This window comes from Myotis davidii, unplaced genomic scaffold (genome assembly GCF_000327345.1).
Source record: "Myotis davidii unplaced genomic scaffold, ASM32734v1 scaffold555, whole genome shotgun sequence".
Classification (NCBI taxonomy): domain Eukaryota; kingdom Metazoa; phylum Chordata; class Mammalia; order Chiroptera; family Vespertilionidae; genus Myotis; species Myotis davidii.
This window is the reverse complement of record NW_006286315.1, coordinates 1,566,663-1,580,550: the sequence shown is the minus strand read 5'-3', so window position 1 is coordinate 1,580,550 and position 13,888 is coordinate 1,566,663. Positions and strand designations below refer to the sequence as shown.

The following is a 13,888-nucleotide window of genomic DNA, read 5'->3' as shown; positions in this document are numbered from 1 at the left end:
ATGGATATCCATTTACCAGTCCCAATCACTTACCAGTTCCTATGGGAGAAAGAATTATTAGCAGATATAGCAAAAAGAATGAGAAACAATGTATTGGAAACCTTGAAACAATTTATTAAGTTGCTTTATACAACATTAACAATTTCCACCCCACCCCCTAATACCAACCTAGTGGCTGCACCAAAGCCACAGCCCCTTTCACACTTAAGAAACGGCCGCACCAAGGAAAGCCCTGCAGCACCGCAGCCCCCAGGCCCGGAGCCCGCTCTGCCTGTAGATCTGCCTTGCCATGGCTGTTTAAGTCATTCACTCTTTCGTTACCACAAATAAAGCATAAACAAGAAAAAGAAATCTCCCCATCAAAGAAACGTTTCCCTGAGGCAAGAGGCATCACTAGATTCCTACAAATGAGGGTATTCTGCTCCAGCTGCACACTCAATGGTATGTGGGGAAGAGGGGGCACTGCAGGGGAACCGGATGTCTTGGGCAGAAAAGGAGCTCATGGGCAGTCTCTGCACGGCTCTGAGCTCAGCAATACAAATCTCTTCTTTGGCTCTTTTGCTACTTCCTAAGACTATTCTGTAAACAAACTGGAAATCCAAGTTGCAAAATATATATATAGTAAAGGGATAAGAAATCCATGTAGCCCCATGTGAAACATGTGTTGGTTCCTATGTAAAAAGTCAGAGCAGAGGCCTTGCTCCTCGGACACTAGACAAACCTCAGCATAAAGCATGAGTTACTGAGCACTGGACCCTGGGTGCCAGGAACCAAAAGAGCTGCCTGTGTCTCCACATAGGTCTACATTCTGAGGAGGCTATTTACTCTCTAAATATTTGAAATCACTTAGCTGGAGCAGTCAGTTGAGACATGCCTGTGGCAGGGACTTCACAGGACAGGCAAGTGCCCTAAAATTCGTGAAGCAGCCAATGGTTAAATGGGAACAGCGTAATGACTTGGGAGCTCCGGGTTAATTGTCTTAAGTCTGTCTCTAATGCACTCTCCAAGCTCAGTGGTGCGTCACCCTTAAGTCGGGCACAGCCCTGCTGCCTGGAGAGCCCTAGGACTTCAAGGCCTGTCTGTACCGCAGACCCTTCACAAAGGCCCACACCTGCAGCTCTGCCTGAGAATGATTTCTAAGTAAGCTGGAATGTCTATCTGTTACTTGGAACCTTTCATATCCTTGCCCTCAAAGGCCTTTGGGGCTCTGCAGTCCACCTGTATAAACTCTGGAAAAACAAAACAGAGGCCCTGGCTGAATTGGGACCTGGGATTTGAGGACCCAGATGACCTTTAAGTCAGGACGGCAGAGATTATGATGTGCCATGATAAAAAACCTCAAATAAACTGGCTATGTCTTAAGTACAGACATCTTTTAAAAAGGTCATCTGAGAGCCACACAGAGGGCCCAATGGATGTGTGTCTAATTCTGCTCCACCATAAAGGCACTGGGATTATGTCTTCCATATGACGTGTGAAAATATGACATGTGAAGAACAGTCCCACTCTATCCAATGCATTGATGGTAATGATGAAAACTGAGCCAAAAATAAGTGTCTTTAAAAATCCTATCACAATTGTTGAATCTACAAAGATCTTTCTTTAAAAGAGCTTCATTGTCATGTTTAGAGGATAAACTGGCCCCCGTGATGAGCACACACTAGCTGTTCTATTTTTCAACGAGACAAGGTAAGTCCCCCAGCTATGGCATTAGCCTGGGTTTCTGTCCATTGAGCACACAGCCTGAGGATGGGATAGACACCATGACCATCCAGGGACCCTAGTGTGACCAAAAGGAGCCCCTGCCAGTGGGGTGCCATGAGTTACTCTGACCAAATGCCAGGGGGTTGGGCAGACTTACAACACAGGTGTGCCAAGGTTCAGTCCTGCCACCAGAGCTCCGTACATGACCCAGTACACTTCCCAGCCTAGAGCTGCCCCTCCAACGATTGTCCGCGACAAAGCCACGAGGCCCGGATCACCAGGCCAGTCAGTACCTCTGGAGAAGCACGAGGCTGCTCCCAAGTGAAGGCACGTCACAAGTGCCAAGAGACGGTCCACTTAGCACTCACGCCTTCTCCAGAAGAAAACCGATCGACAGAAAGAGCGTATTGATTATCCGATTTTTCAGAGACCTACTAGTTCAGCTTCCAGCATTTCCTCTGAAGAGGTCACAATTTCCGTGGAACACCAGCCCCTTTCCCATGAAGCTGAGAAGCATCTGGAAAAAAATAAGCAAAAACAATATAAATCTTTCAGGATCTCTGATTTTCTTAAGGCAGCAGTAACCAAACCTCAAGGAGGTCACTTTTGTATGTTGAGTATGCTGAGGCTCAAATGAGCCACAAACACTTGACAGAGGTGATTTCAGTGTGTTGTTACTTATAGCAGCCTGCACCGTGAAGGCAGCTGCTCATGGAGTGCTGTGTTCACAGCAACTCTACTATGCAATGTGGGCCACTTCTGTTCTTGGCTACAACTATGCAATGGCACATGGGTTCCATGATGGGGTTTGATGGTCACATTGAAGTCAAGGAGCAGTCAACATTCTCACCATCAATAGATCCTCAGGTTCTATAAAGACAAGTTCAAAGGCACTAGCATTCTGAGTCCACATAGGGAAAAAAGCAAATCAGAAATAAGTTACACAATTAAAATGTCCAGACAGCTTCTCATTTACAACCACTCAATGGAATCCTATAGCCTGAAGAAGGTCTAAAGGAGAGAAGAAAAGCCTACTCAGCCTGTTTTAGCATAGATGCTTTTCTGATAGCCTTTTAATACCCAGAGGAAAAACAGGGAAGAAATGGTACAAGAAAGCACTTTTCCCTTTTTTTTTGCTGAAAATACCACAGACCAACAGTCACATTTCCAAAGGCTCTTCATTATTGTCTCTGTTTAAAAGGGTGACATTCCTAAAAGCAGCAGAAGCAGTGCAATCTCTCTTTGAAAAACCACAAGCTCTCACCCAGGTAGCTCTGCAACCCCTATATCATCATCTCAGCTACAGCGGCCGCCACCCGTTTGTGGAGCAAGTCCACACTACATTTTACTGCTTCTCCAGGGAAAAACGGAGTAACTGCTGATACAAACAAGCTTAGCCCTAGGTTTTTATTTGAGAAGCAACAATTCCATCTTGGAGATTTACAATCCACTCCTGTACCCAGATGGCTGCTGGCATTCACTACAAATGCATCAGTTTAAGGACACAGGGGCCAGGGACCCACTGCAAAATCTAGGACAGACTTGAGCCGTGTCGAGGCCAGTGCTCTCAGGATAGCAGGTGTCAGGCATGCCCAGCTGGATGAATCCCATCTCACTGCCACCGGGTATCAGTCTGCCAGGGCAGCTCCAGGCTCAGCTTCCTGAAGCATGGCTCTCCCTGACCAATGAGGCCCCTGGTTATTTCCAGAGAGTAGTAAGGGTAGTATGCCAAAACCAAGATCCCTGAGGCTCTACAACAGCATTCCATTAGCTGCATCTGAGAATCAGGTCCTAGCACAGGGTAAGGCCAATTGCTGATGACAAAGGTGCCAACTTCTCACAGCTATAAACCTAGAGCTTGTACAGTGTCCCTTTCTGAAAGTCACTGCTCTCTGGAGAAGAAAATTGGGAGAAGGAAAGAGGGAACGCTGTCCCAATTCCTGTTGTGCTCCCAACTCTCTGCCTTTACATCTGAACTGAATTGACAGCTGTTCCTCTCTTGAATACATGCTGCCATCAGAGGTAAAGGTCCCTCCTGAGGCCCTGCCACTGTGACCTCTTGCTACTTCTTGGACTTCCCCTTTCACTTAAACTAAATTTACAGAGCCTTTTGTTAGCTGGTACTACCTGGAAGGTATAGTAGTTTGAATTTAAAGGCCTGTAGTGCCCCAACTAGCCAAGGGTTGGGGATTCCTCTGCCTCGCACACAGGTCGCCCTGACTTCCTCTGTGATCACATGGGGTAAGGCTGACCTAGTGGCAGGGGACCAGGGGAAATCACAAAGTGGAGGAAACCTGTCCCATTTCAAGTACCCACAAACAAGAGCCTCAAAGGAAAAACCAAGACAGCACAGTGATAATATGGTAAAGATACTGAAATCTTTGGCAGCAGACGGCATCTACTGACTGGAGAGGGGAATGACACACAGTGCACATGGCACTCTGACCACCTGGCAATTAATTACCTGGGAGACTCTGCGGGACGTGGGTAGACACGGCAGCGTGTGGGAGAGGTGCTGCGTGGGGCGGGCTGGAGTGCAATCCAGCCAGGAGACCTGAGAGAAAACAGGAGGGAAGAAAAGAACAAGACACGCACATTGAAGACAAGAACAGAAAAGCATCCTTGGTGATTCAGAGCCCCAGACAACCTACTGGCCAGTCCTGGTGAAAGACTCTGGGGAAGGGCTCAGCACGATCCCTGAAAATGTTGCCCACAGCCACACACCAGACACACACGGGAACCCCGTACACGACAACAGAACTCTCTGATCACAGTAGTCGTCCCGGGGCACCTTTTGTGCCCCCAAATGAGAGGGAAGGGAGAAGCACTTACTGTGGCTGAGGCCATGGTGAAACGTCCCAGGGGCAGGGCCCGTGACGATGGCATCCTTGGAGACCCCTGCTTTGGCAGAGGAGTCGGCGCTAAAGGAGAGCACACGGAGAGGAAACGGAGAGATGATCCCCAGGGAGTTTGAGTTCACAGCCCCGGGCAGCTTTGGGCCACCTGTCTTGTAGGATGAGGATAGCAGATTTAAGGGCGATGAGCTGGTCAGTAGCACAGCCCCACTCGTTCCTTTCTGGAGATGAAACACACAAAAGGATCAGAGCTCCAGCCTGTCCATGGCCTGCTCACAAACCAAACCTGTCAACACACAGGGTAGGGACATCAACTGCTCCTTATGAACCCTAGTCTGCAGCCCCAAAGAGCAAGAACAGTCTCTAAACTGGCCTAACATGCCTCCTAGGACACAGTGTTCACTTTTAAAAGCAGGATGTTAAATATGCCTCCTTTGTGCAAGAAAGAAAGGGAAGAATATTACATATAAACATCCACAAATGTAGGTATGTACAAATATATGTATTTTTATATACATAAGCCACACACACAAATTTGTATGTAGTAATCTTTTAGAAAGAAACGGGAAAATCCTGGAAACTAAGGGACATTGTTACCTTGTTGGGTGATAGAAATAGGGCAGAAGCCAGTGAGACCGCACTGAACATACCTTTCTGTAGTTTTTTCTTTGCAACCAAATAGTCGTTTTACATAGTGGGAAAAATAAAATACTCTCTCCCATTTCCCCAACCTGCACCCAACTTCTGTAATTCCTACAGGCAGGCCTCACCAGCCGCTGCACTCTGTCAGATCACCTTTGACCTGCAGAGTCCTTCAAAACCCAATTGGGAGAATCACTTTTAGAAGTACTCATCTTTCTACTGTACGAACATCTCTACAGAACTAACGATCTGATAGATAGTATTAATTTCACTAACTCGTTTGGAGAGATGGGACAGATAGGAAGCCATGAAAGGAAAGTTTTGTGACTCATTCCACACCTTCTAGATTCATAGCCTCCCTGCAAACACAGTGCTGACCAGTTCTTTCTCTCCACTCATCCTCCTCAGAAGTTTCAGGCTTTCTTGGGATTCATGCCAACAGAAAAGATAAGACAGGAAAACAGGAAGCCAGTCCTTATGATTTCTGGGTTTACTGTTCCAACCCAACTTCCAGTTTCAGTTATCTGACCAGGGCAAGGCAGGTGGCCTTGTCCGCAAGACCCACAAGGGTGGCTGCTGTACCAGGATACTCACTGGCAAGGAGGTAGACGATGTCACGCTGCTAACTGCACTGGGCTTCAGGGAGGAGGTCAGTAACTTGGCCACTCCCTGGGTCCCACCACTAGAATCTCCACTTGGACCCCCGGGAGGGGCCACTAGGGTCAGCTTCTGGGAAACAGGTGGTTTTTTCACTGCAGAGCCTGGGACAGGTCGGCTGGCAGACTGTCCTGTGGAGGCAGGCTGTGCACCGGGGAGCAGATTGCCAGAAGTGGAGCTCTGGACTGGTGTTCCTACAGAAGAGCTGCCAGAAGAAATCCCGTGTTTGGAGATAGAGCCGGCAAAGGGGCTATTCTTGTAAGATGGCCCTGAGGAGCTGGCTGAGTGCTGTTTTGCTGGATGGCTCAGGGCAGCGGAGGACAAGGCTGGGGTCTTATGAGAACTACTGCTGGAGGCTGGCGTGCCTCCTGAAGAGGCTGGTGTGGAGGAATGGAAGCTCTGGCCTTTGGCTGCCGTCTTCACAAGCTGGATGAGGGAACGATGACACTGTGGGGAAGAAGGCTTTGGGCCCTGGAGCTTACTGACAAATGGAGCTGGGGGCGTGAAACTCTTTTGTTGTTGAGTGCCTGCATGAAAGACTTTTACTTGGGGGCCAGGCACGGGAGCTGCCGTCTGGGGTGCATGAGACGTCCGTGGCAAACCATGGTGTTTTGCTTTGGACTGGTGCCCTTCTGGCAGGCTCTTGCTCAGGGAAACCTGACAGGACAGCTCTTTATAGCCAGAACTCTCTGGTTTTTTCTCCTGAGAGGACTGCCCCAGTGCCAGAGCCTGTTCAGCCAGAAAATTGAGGGGTGACTGCAGAGAGCTGGAGGATGGTAGGGCAGAAGGGCTAGCCTTCGTAAAGTTCCTTTTTTCTTCTGTACTTAAAACACCTGCAACTTTCTCTGCAGGCACTTTCGAGGGTGCAGGCAATGTGAACTCGGAGCTCCCACTTGCTCTGCTGTTCAGCGCAGCCAGTTCCTTGGACACAGCCTCCAATGAGGAAGCTGAATTATGGATCAAGTCTCCATCCAACGAGTTCTCCAGGCTGACAGGAACAGGATTTGTTTGGTTGCCCAATGCCTGGGACGAAAGCTCCCTGTTTGCAGCTCCAGAGTTCAGGCCTCCTCCCGGGTGTTCTGAAGGCAAAGCCAAGGGCCCGCCAATCTGGCCTGATGAAACGGAAACCTTTTTATCAGGCTTAATAGATGATTCCTAAAGGAAAGTAGAAATGTTGATGTTAAGAAATGCCCAAAGACGCCAACACTGGTCCTGTTGTAAGAATGCATGTGTGAGCCCTGACCAGTCTGGCTCAGTGGATAGAGCGTCAGTCTGCGAACTGAAAGGTCCCAGATTCGATTCTGGTCGGGGGCATGTGCCTTGGTTACGGGCACATCCCCAGTGGGGGGTGTGCAGGAGGAAGCTGATTGATGTTTCTCTATCATCAATGTTTCTAACTCTCTATCCCTCTCCCTTCCTCTCTGTAAAAAAATCAATAAAATATATTAAAAAAAAAAGAATGCATGTGTGAGAATACCACAAGGTCCCAAGAATCAGGCCTTCCTATGTAATCACAAATAAGGGAGACGAGCGCAGGTGACAAGCCTCTGTGGACTTGAACACGTCCATCTGGCTGGGCCTGGGCTTACCCAAGCATGTTCTGTTGCTAAGTATACATGAACCCACAGGGAAATGCTTCTTTTCTCTGATTTTGAAAAAATACAAGACTTGAGCAAAGACACTCTCCATACTGGCTCACACACTATCTCAGAATGTTCCTAACTGTAATTAGAAAAGGATGCATGGCATGAAAACTGCCTTAAATTAGTCTTCTTTTCCTGCTTGATTTTTCCAAGCACCTGTCCCCTCAGGGGGTTCAAAAGAAAAGTCCTTTCATGGGACAACAATAGGAGCTATCTCATCACTCCTGCATCCTAAGTGATAAATGCAGTGTGCCTGAGACATTGTAGGAGCTCAACAGATACTTAGATATAAACAATGTAAATAGCTTATTCTCCCACACTGTTCTGGTATGGTTAAGGGCACTATAAAGCGTCAGGAATTTATAAAATTTTAGTAAAATAGCAATTTCTACCACATTGTGAGGTTTCTGCAATATCTAAGCTCATTTTCAGTCTCTATTCTCTAATTACTGTACTTCCTTTCATTTCTGCTACTTAAACTCAACAAACCACCTTTCCTTTCCATTGTAGCTCTAGGCTAACCTACACTTGGCTAGGAGTGTGTTCTTCCATAAAAATATCTTTATCATAATATAATACTCTCACATATGAAGGGGCTTTTCATGCCTCAGACAGCTGTCAGGAGACCTCATTTAATTCCACAACAACCTTGGGAACTGGCCAGGTGGGTACTGCTTCCTAGAACTGAGGATGGAGGGTACTAAGTGCCCCAGCTCAGGTCTCTGCCCTGCCAACAACCCAAGGCTCCTCGGGTGGACCTGGCATGCCTCTTGGTACAACCTCAAGAATACCATCCTGAAGAGTTGTCCCCCAGAGCAGCAAAGCTCAATGAGCTGCCATCGTCATTCAAAAGGTTTCATGAGCATGGCTGGAGAGAGAGAACAGGTGGTACATGACCTGAGCAGGCTGACTCACCTTCACCTTGATTTTGGAAGGAGCCATTACTTTCTTCTTGGCCCTGAACAAAAGAAGGAACACAGAAAAGGTTTAGAGGAGATCCAACAGAGATAAAAATGGCAGCTGTCTTGAGAAATGAAAACACTGAGACACTCACAGGATTGATGTCAGGTGCCCATGGCCTCGTCTGCTCTCCTTAAACAGAGTCCTGAAATAAACAGATAACAGGGTGGAGTTTACATAAGACCCCTGAAAACAGAGACCTTGTTTCTAGAGCTCCCTACTATCCTTAGTACTCAGTACCTATTATTAATTAAATGTCAGAGCACTAGTGACTTCATTCCTGGTGAGAAGATCAAAAGTAGATGTGCTGGCCACCTGAAAGGCAAGAGTCTCAAGATTTACCAAAAAAAGCTATGGCTCGTCCGGCCAATGTGGCTCAGTTTGATTCCTGGTCAGAGCACATGCCCGGGTTGCGAGTTCAGTCTCCAATTGTGTGGTTTGCAAGAGGCAGCCGATCAATGTTGTTTCTTTCTCTCTCCCTCTCTAAAATAATAAAATCATATTAATTAAAAAAAAGCTATGGTTCTACATCCAAACCTCTCTTAGTGATGTTTCCCCTAAAGGCAGGAGTGCTTTCCTTGATGCCCAATCTCATCTTCTAAGAGTAAAGTGGGGATTGACCCACAGTATGTCTCTTTCCAGAGAAACTCAACAAAACGATCTTTATGCCCTTCCCTTCATACCTTCAAAAGTCCAATCTGTAAGGAGAGAAGAGCAATCCCATTTTCAGATGGGATACTGAAACAAGAAAAGGTTCCATGATCTGTCCAACCCACAAAAAAATCGGGTCCAATCAAGAACATGAGCTCCAGGGGAGGATTCTGGGAAGTTGGCAGAGTAGAAAGCATCAGAATTAATCCTCTCCCCACCTGGACAACAACTGCCCTGGCAGAATCTCTCTGAAATAACTATTTTGAACCTCTAGAGACTGATCAAAGCTAGCAGCTTCCAGGGGAAGAGTTGGATGGGTAAATTGTGGGATTATTTCAGCTCTTAGCACAGTAGCAGCTACCCAACCCTTAACCCCATAGTAAGTAGCTATGCACCTCTTCCCGAAGTAGCTTGCAGGAACTAGGGTGGGCAAAAGGACCTTCTCTTACAATCAGGATCTGTGCTCTAATTATTTTTTTTAATATATTTTATTGATTTTTTACAGAGAGGAGGGGAGAGGGATAGAGAGTTAGAAACATCAATGAGAGAAACTTCGATCAGCTGTCTCTTCTTGCACGCCCCTTACTGGGATGTGCCGGCAACCAAGGTACATGCCCTTGACCGAAATCGAACCTGGGACCCTTGAGTCCGCAGGCCGATGCTCTATCCGCTGAGCCAAACTGGTTAGGGCTGTGCTCTAATTATTGATTGCTCCTTCAGTTCAGAGAGAGCAGCCATTGCTTTTTCTCTTCCCACTATTGTGAACCCCTGCAACTCTGGTTCAAGTGACTTCAAGGAGATTTAAAGGGCCAGTGCCTTTTTTAAACACCATTTTTCAATTTTCCCCTTTTAGAAGCCAAACCGTAAAGACTAGGACATTCAAAATTGCATACATGGGTAAAATTAGAAAGTGACTATGCATACCCAAGGAAAAGCTCAGAAAAGATTTAAGAAAACATTAAATCTACACTAAGGCTTCTTGTTGGCACACAATCTACAGTGATAAAAACAAGTAAATAATAATAATTTTAACAAGAGAGTTCGAGTTCAAGTGGTAGTCGAAAGTGGACCCCAGAGAGCCCTGAGCAGCCCCACTGCCACCACAGAGCTAGTTATCATCACACCCTGGGAGAACCATAGCTGCCGCAGCCGGCCCCAAACACCATAACCATGAGCAGGGAGGCCAAGACCCAGCAGTATCCCCACTGCCCCGCTCCAGCACTGCCAACACCAAGCCCAGCACCACAGGCAGTGGCTGACAGCCAGGGCAGCCTCACATAACTGGGGGACAAGAAGGTTATTGCAACAAAGGTTTTGGAATCAGTAAAACGGTTCAATGTAAGAAACAGATATGGTTTCATCAACAGGAATGACACCAAGGAAGATATATCTGTACACAAGGTTGACATAAAGAAGAATAACCCCAGGAAGGACCTTTGCAGTGTAGGAGATGGAGAGACTGTGGAGTTTGATGTTGAAGGAGAAATGGTTGTGGAGGCAGCAAATGTTACAGGCCCTGGTGGAGTTCCAGTAAAGGCAGTAAATATGCAGCAGACCGTAACCATTATAGACACTATCCACGTTGCAAGGGTCCTCCATGCAATTACCAGAATAGTGAAAGTGGGGAAAAGAATGAGAGATAGGAGAGGGCTCCTGAAGGCCAGGCCTAACAGCACCAGCCCTATCCCACGCAGCCCTATCCCAGGCGATGGTTACCACTGTTCTGCATGCGGAGACCCTTTGGGCATCGCCCACAGTATTCCAACCTTCCTGTGCAGGGAGAAGTAATGGAGGGTGCTGCAAACCAGGGTGCAGGTGAATAAGGTAGACCAGTGAGACAAAATATGTATCGGGGGCGATAGACCATGATTTCACAGGGTCCCTCCTCACTAAAGAAAGCCTAGAGAGGACGGCAATGAAGAAGATAAGAAAAATCAAGGAGATGAGACCCAAGGTCAGCAGCCACCTCAAAGTTGGTACTGCCACAACTTCAATTACTGAAGCAGACGGCCAGAAAACCCTAAACCACAACATGGCAAAGCGACAAAAGCAGTCGATCCACCAGCTGAGAATTTGTCTGCTCCCTAGGCTGAGCAGGGCAGGGCTGAGTAAATGCAGGCTACCCTCTCTACCATCTGGTTTAGTCATCCAATAAGAAGAAATGCATGAAATGAAATTCCAGCAATAAGGAATCAACAAAAGATTAAAGTTAAAGACCTTAAGTGCTTACTTTTTGTCCGCCTACCAGATAACTAGAAGTATCCACATTTCTATGCAGCATGGGGTTTTAAAGATGTCTCTTTTTGGTAATGACAAACATATGGTTTTAACAAAATTTTTAAGTATTCAAATATTACCAGTTGCTTTCCTTTCTAAAAAAATATTTTTGTTTATTTCAGAGAGAAAGGGGGAGGGAAAAAGAGACAGAAACATGAATGATGAGAGAGAATCATTGATGAGCTGCCTCCTGTATGCCCCACTGGGGATCGAGTCCGCAATCCAGGCTTATGGAATTGAACTGAAACCTTCTGGTTCATAAGTCAACGCTCAACTACTGAGCCATGCTGGACGGTGACAAACTTGGTTTTTTAAGAAAGTCTGCAAAAAAAGCAGCAGCTGGCATCAGCATACCTTATACTTCTTGATAGTTGGCCCCAGGCCTAACACTAGCAGCACCTGCCCTGATTCACAGCTTGGCGTCTTCTGGGCACCTCCAAGCCCATCACAAGTAGCAGCCATCTGCAGATTGCTCTGTAGCTCATATCAGAGAGCAAGGCAGTAACTGATTTTGCACCTCCCGGGAGGCCCCCAGAGCCACAGCACCCAGTGGTCAGCTTCAAATCACACCAGATTACAACCCTACCACATCCACAAGTGACGCACTTAAGGGGTGGACTCAGTGAGCACCAAAGTCACACTGAAGCAAGTCCTGCTCCATAGGGGCATCTCCTACACAGCAGCTCTTCCACTGGAGTCACAGATGGCCCTCACAGACAACTGGATTGGAGGTCAATCCCTCCCAGTGACACCAATAGCAATCAAGGGTCAACTACAACAAGACTATGCACACTGCCACAGAGGTGCACCTACAGTGCCCAGCTCATGTGACCGGAGAGGCTGAGCTACTGGGCCCTATAGAACACCTACTACACAGGGCAACTCTACCAATTCCAGGAGACAAAACAGCTGTAATACATAGTAAAAAACACAGGAAAGCAGCAAAAATACAGAGAAAAAGAAACAAATGAAAAGACAGAAGAAATCTCCAGAAAAAGAATTAAATGAAAATGGAAGCAAGCAAACTACCAGATAGAGTTTGAAACAATACTTCTAAGGATGGTCAAGAAACTAATGAGAACTTCAAGGAACTTAGAACATCAACATAAAAAAGGACCAGTCAGAAATGAAGGATAATTTACAGGGAATCAACAGTAGAGTAAGAGGATACCGAGAATCAAATCAACGATTTGGAATATGATATGAGGAAGCAAAAAAAACACCCAATCAGAAGAGCAAAAAGAAAAGAATCCAAAATTATGAAGATAGTGTAAAGAGCCTCTGGAACAACTTCAAGGGTACCAACATTTACATCATAGGGTGCTAGAAGGAGAAGAGGGAGTAAGAAATTGAAAACCGCCCTGACTGGTTTGGCTCAGTGGTTAGAGTGTCAGCTCTTGGACCAAAGGGTTTCAGGTTCAATTCCAGGTCCAGAGCACATACCTTGATTGCAGGTCCCAGGGCACGTGCAAGAGGCAACCAATCAATGTTTCTCTCTCACACTGATGGTTCTTTCTTCTTCTCTCCCTCTCTCAACCTTCCCCCTCCACTATCTTTAAAAATCAATGGAAAAAATATCCTTGGGTGAGGATTAAAAAAACAAAAAAGACAAGACATTAAAAACCTATTTGAGAAAATAATGACAGAGCCCTATGCCAGCATGGTTCAGTGGTAAGACCACTGGTCTGCACACCAAAGGGTTGCAGGTTCAATTCCCAGTCAAGGGCACATATCTGGGTTGCAGTTCTGGTATCTGCCCTTGGTTGGGGCGCGTGTGGGAGGCAACCAATAGATGTATCTCTGTCACATAGATATTTCTCTCTCTCTTCCCTTTACCCCTCTCTTCCACTCTCTCTAAAAATCAATGGAGCCCAGCCAGCATGGCTCAGTGGTTGTGTTGACCTATGAACCAGAAGGTCAAAGTTTAATTCCCAGTCAGGCCATATGACCAGGTTATGGGCTCAAACCCCAGTAATAGGGCAACTTATCAATGATTCTATCTCATCACTGATGTCTCTCTCTCTCTCCCCTCCTCTCTGAAATCAATAAAAATATATTTTTAAAGATCAATGGAGGAGAAACCAAGATGGCGGCATAGGTAAACACCGGAGTTTGCTGCCTTGAACAACCACTTCAAAAATACAACTAAAAGACGGAATGGACATCATCCAAAACCACAGGAAGGCTGGCTGAGTGGAAGTTCTACAACTAGGAGGAAAGAGGATAACATACCGAAACTCAGAGGAGGCGCAGTGCGGAAGTAAAATACTAAGGTGCGGAGTGCATGCGGAGCGGGCTGGCGGCTGAGAGCATGGTTGTTGTTTTCAATCGGGAGGGAGTCTCAGGCTCTGAGCTCCAGTTCCGGGCGAGTCTCTAGGGACCCAGACTCATATGGAAGAAGTGGGACTGCCTGGCATCACTCAGAACCCTACGGCAGCTTTCTCCCTGTGGGGCTTGCAGCGATTACTGGGACACTGAGAAGCAGAGCCCCTCAGGGAA

At 46.8% G+C, this 13,888-nt stretch overlaps 1 protein-coding gene and 1 pseudogene across 4 annotated transcripts in view; one reads left to right on the top strand and one right to left on the bottom strand.

The window, feature by feature from the left end:
* Positions 1-91: 91 nt before the first annotated feature.
* UBN1 (ubinuclein 1) overlaps positions 92-13,888 on the bottom strand; it is a 40,781-nt gene continuing 26,984 nt past the window's right edge. For 2 of the 4 annotated variants that reach the window (XM_015560145.1, XM_015560143.1), the window contains exons 13-19: positions 8,556-8,606; positions 8,417-8,459; positions 5,796-7,013; positions 4,537-4,780; positions 4,169-4,258; positions 2,555-2,574; positions 92-2,221 (exon numbers count right to left, since the gene is read on the bottom strand). In XM_015560145.1, coding sequence (XP_015415631.1) covers positions 2,144-2,221; positions 2,555-2,574; positions 4,169-4,258; positions 4,537-4,780; positions 5,796-7,013; positions 8,417-8,459; positions 8,556-8,606 — 1,744 coding nt within the window. In that variant the 3' untranslated portion in view covers positions 92-2,143. The remainder of the gene's footprint in view (positions 2,222-2,554; positions 2,575-4,168; positions 4,259-4,536; positions 4,781-5,795; positions 7,014-8,416; positions 8,460-8,555; positions 8,607-13,888) is intronic. The other 2 variants (XM_006757918.2, XM_015560146.1) reach the window with 2 other exon arrangements.
* Positions 9,813-11,224, top strand: LOC102769281 (annotated as a pseudogene).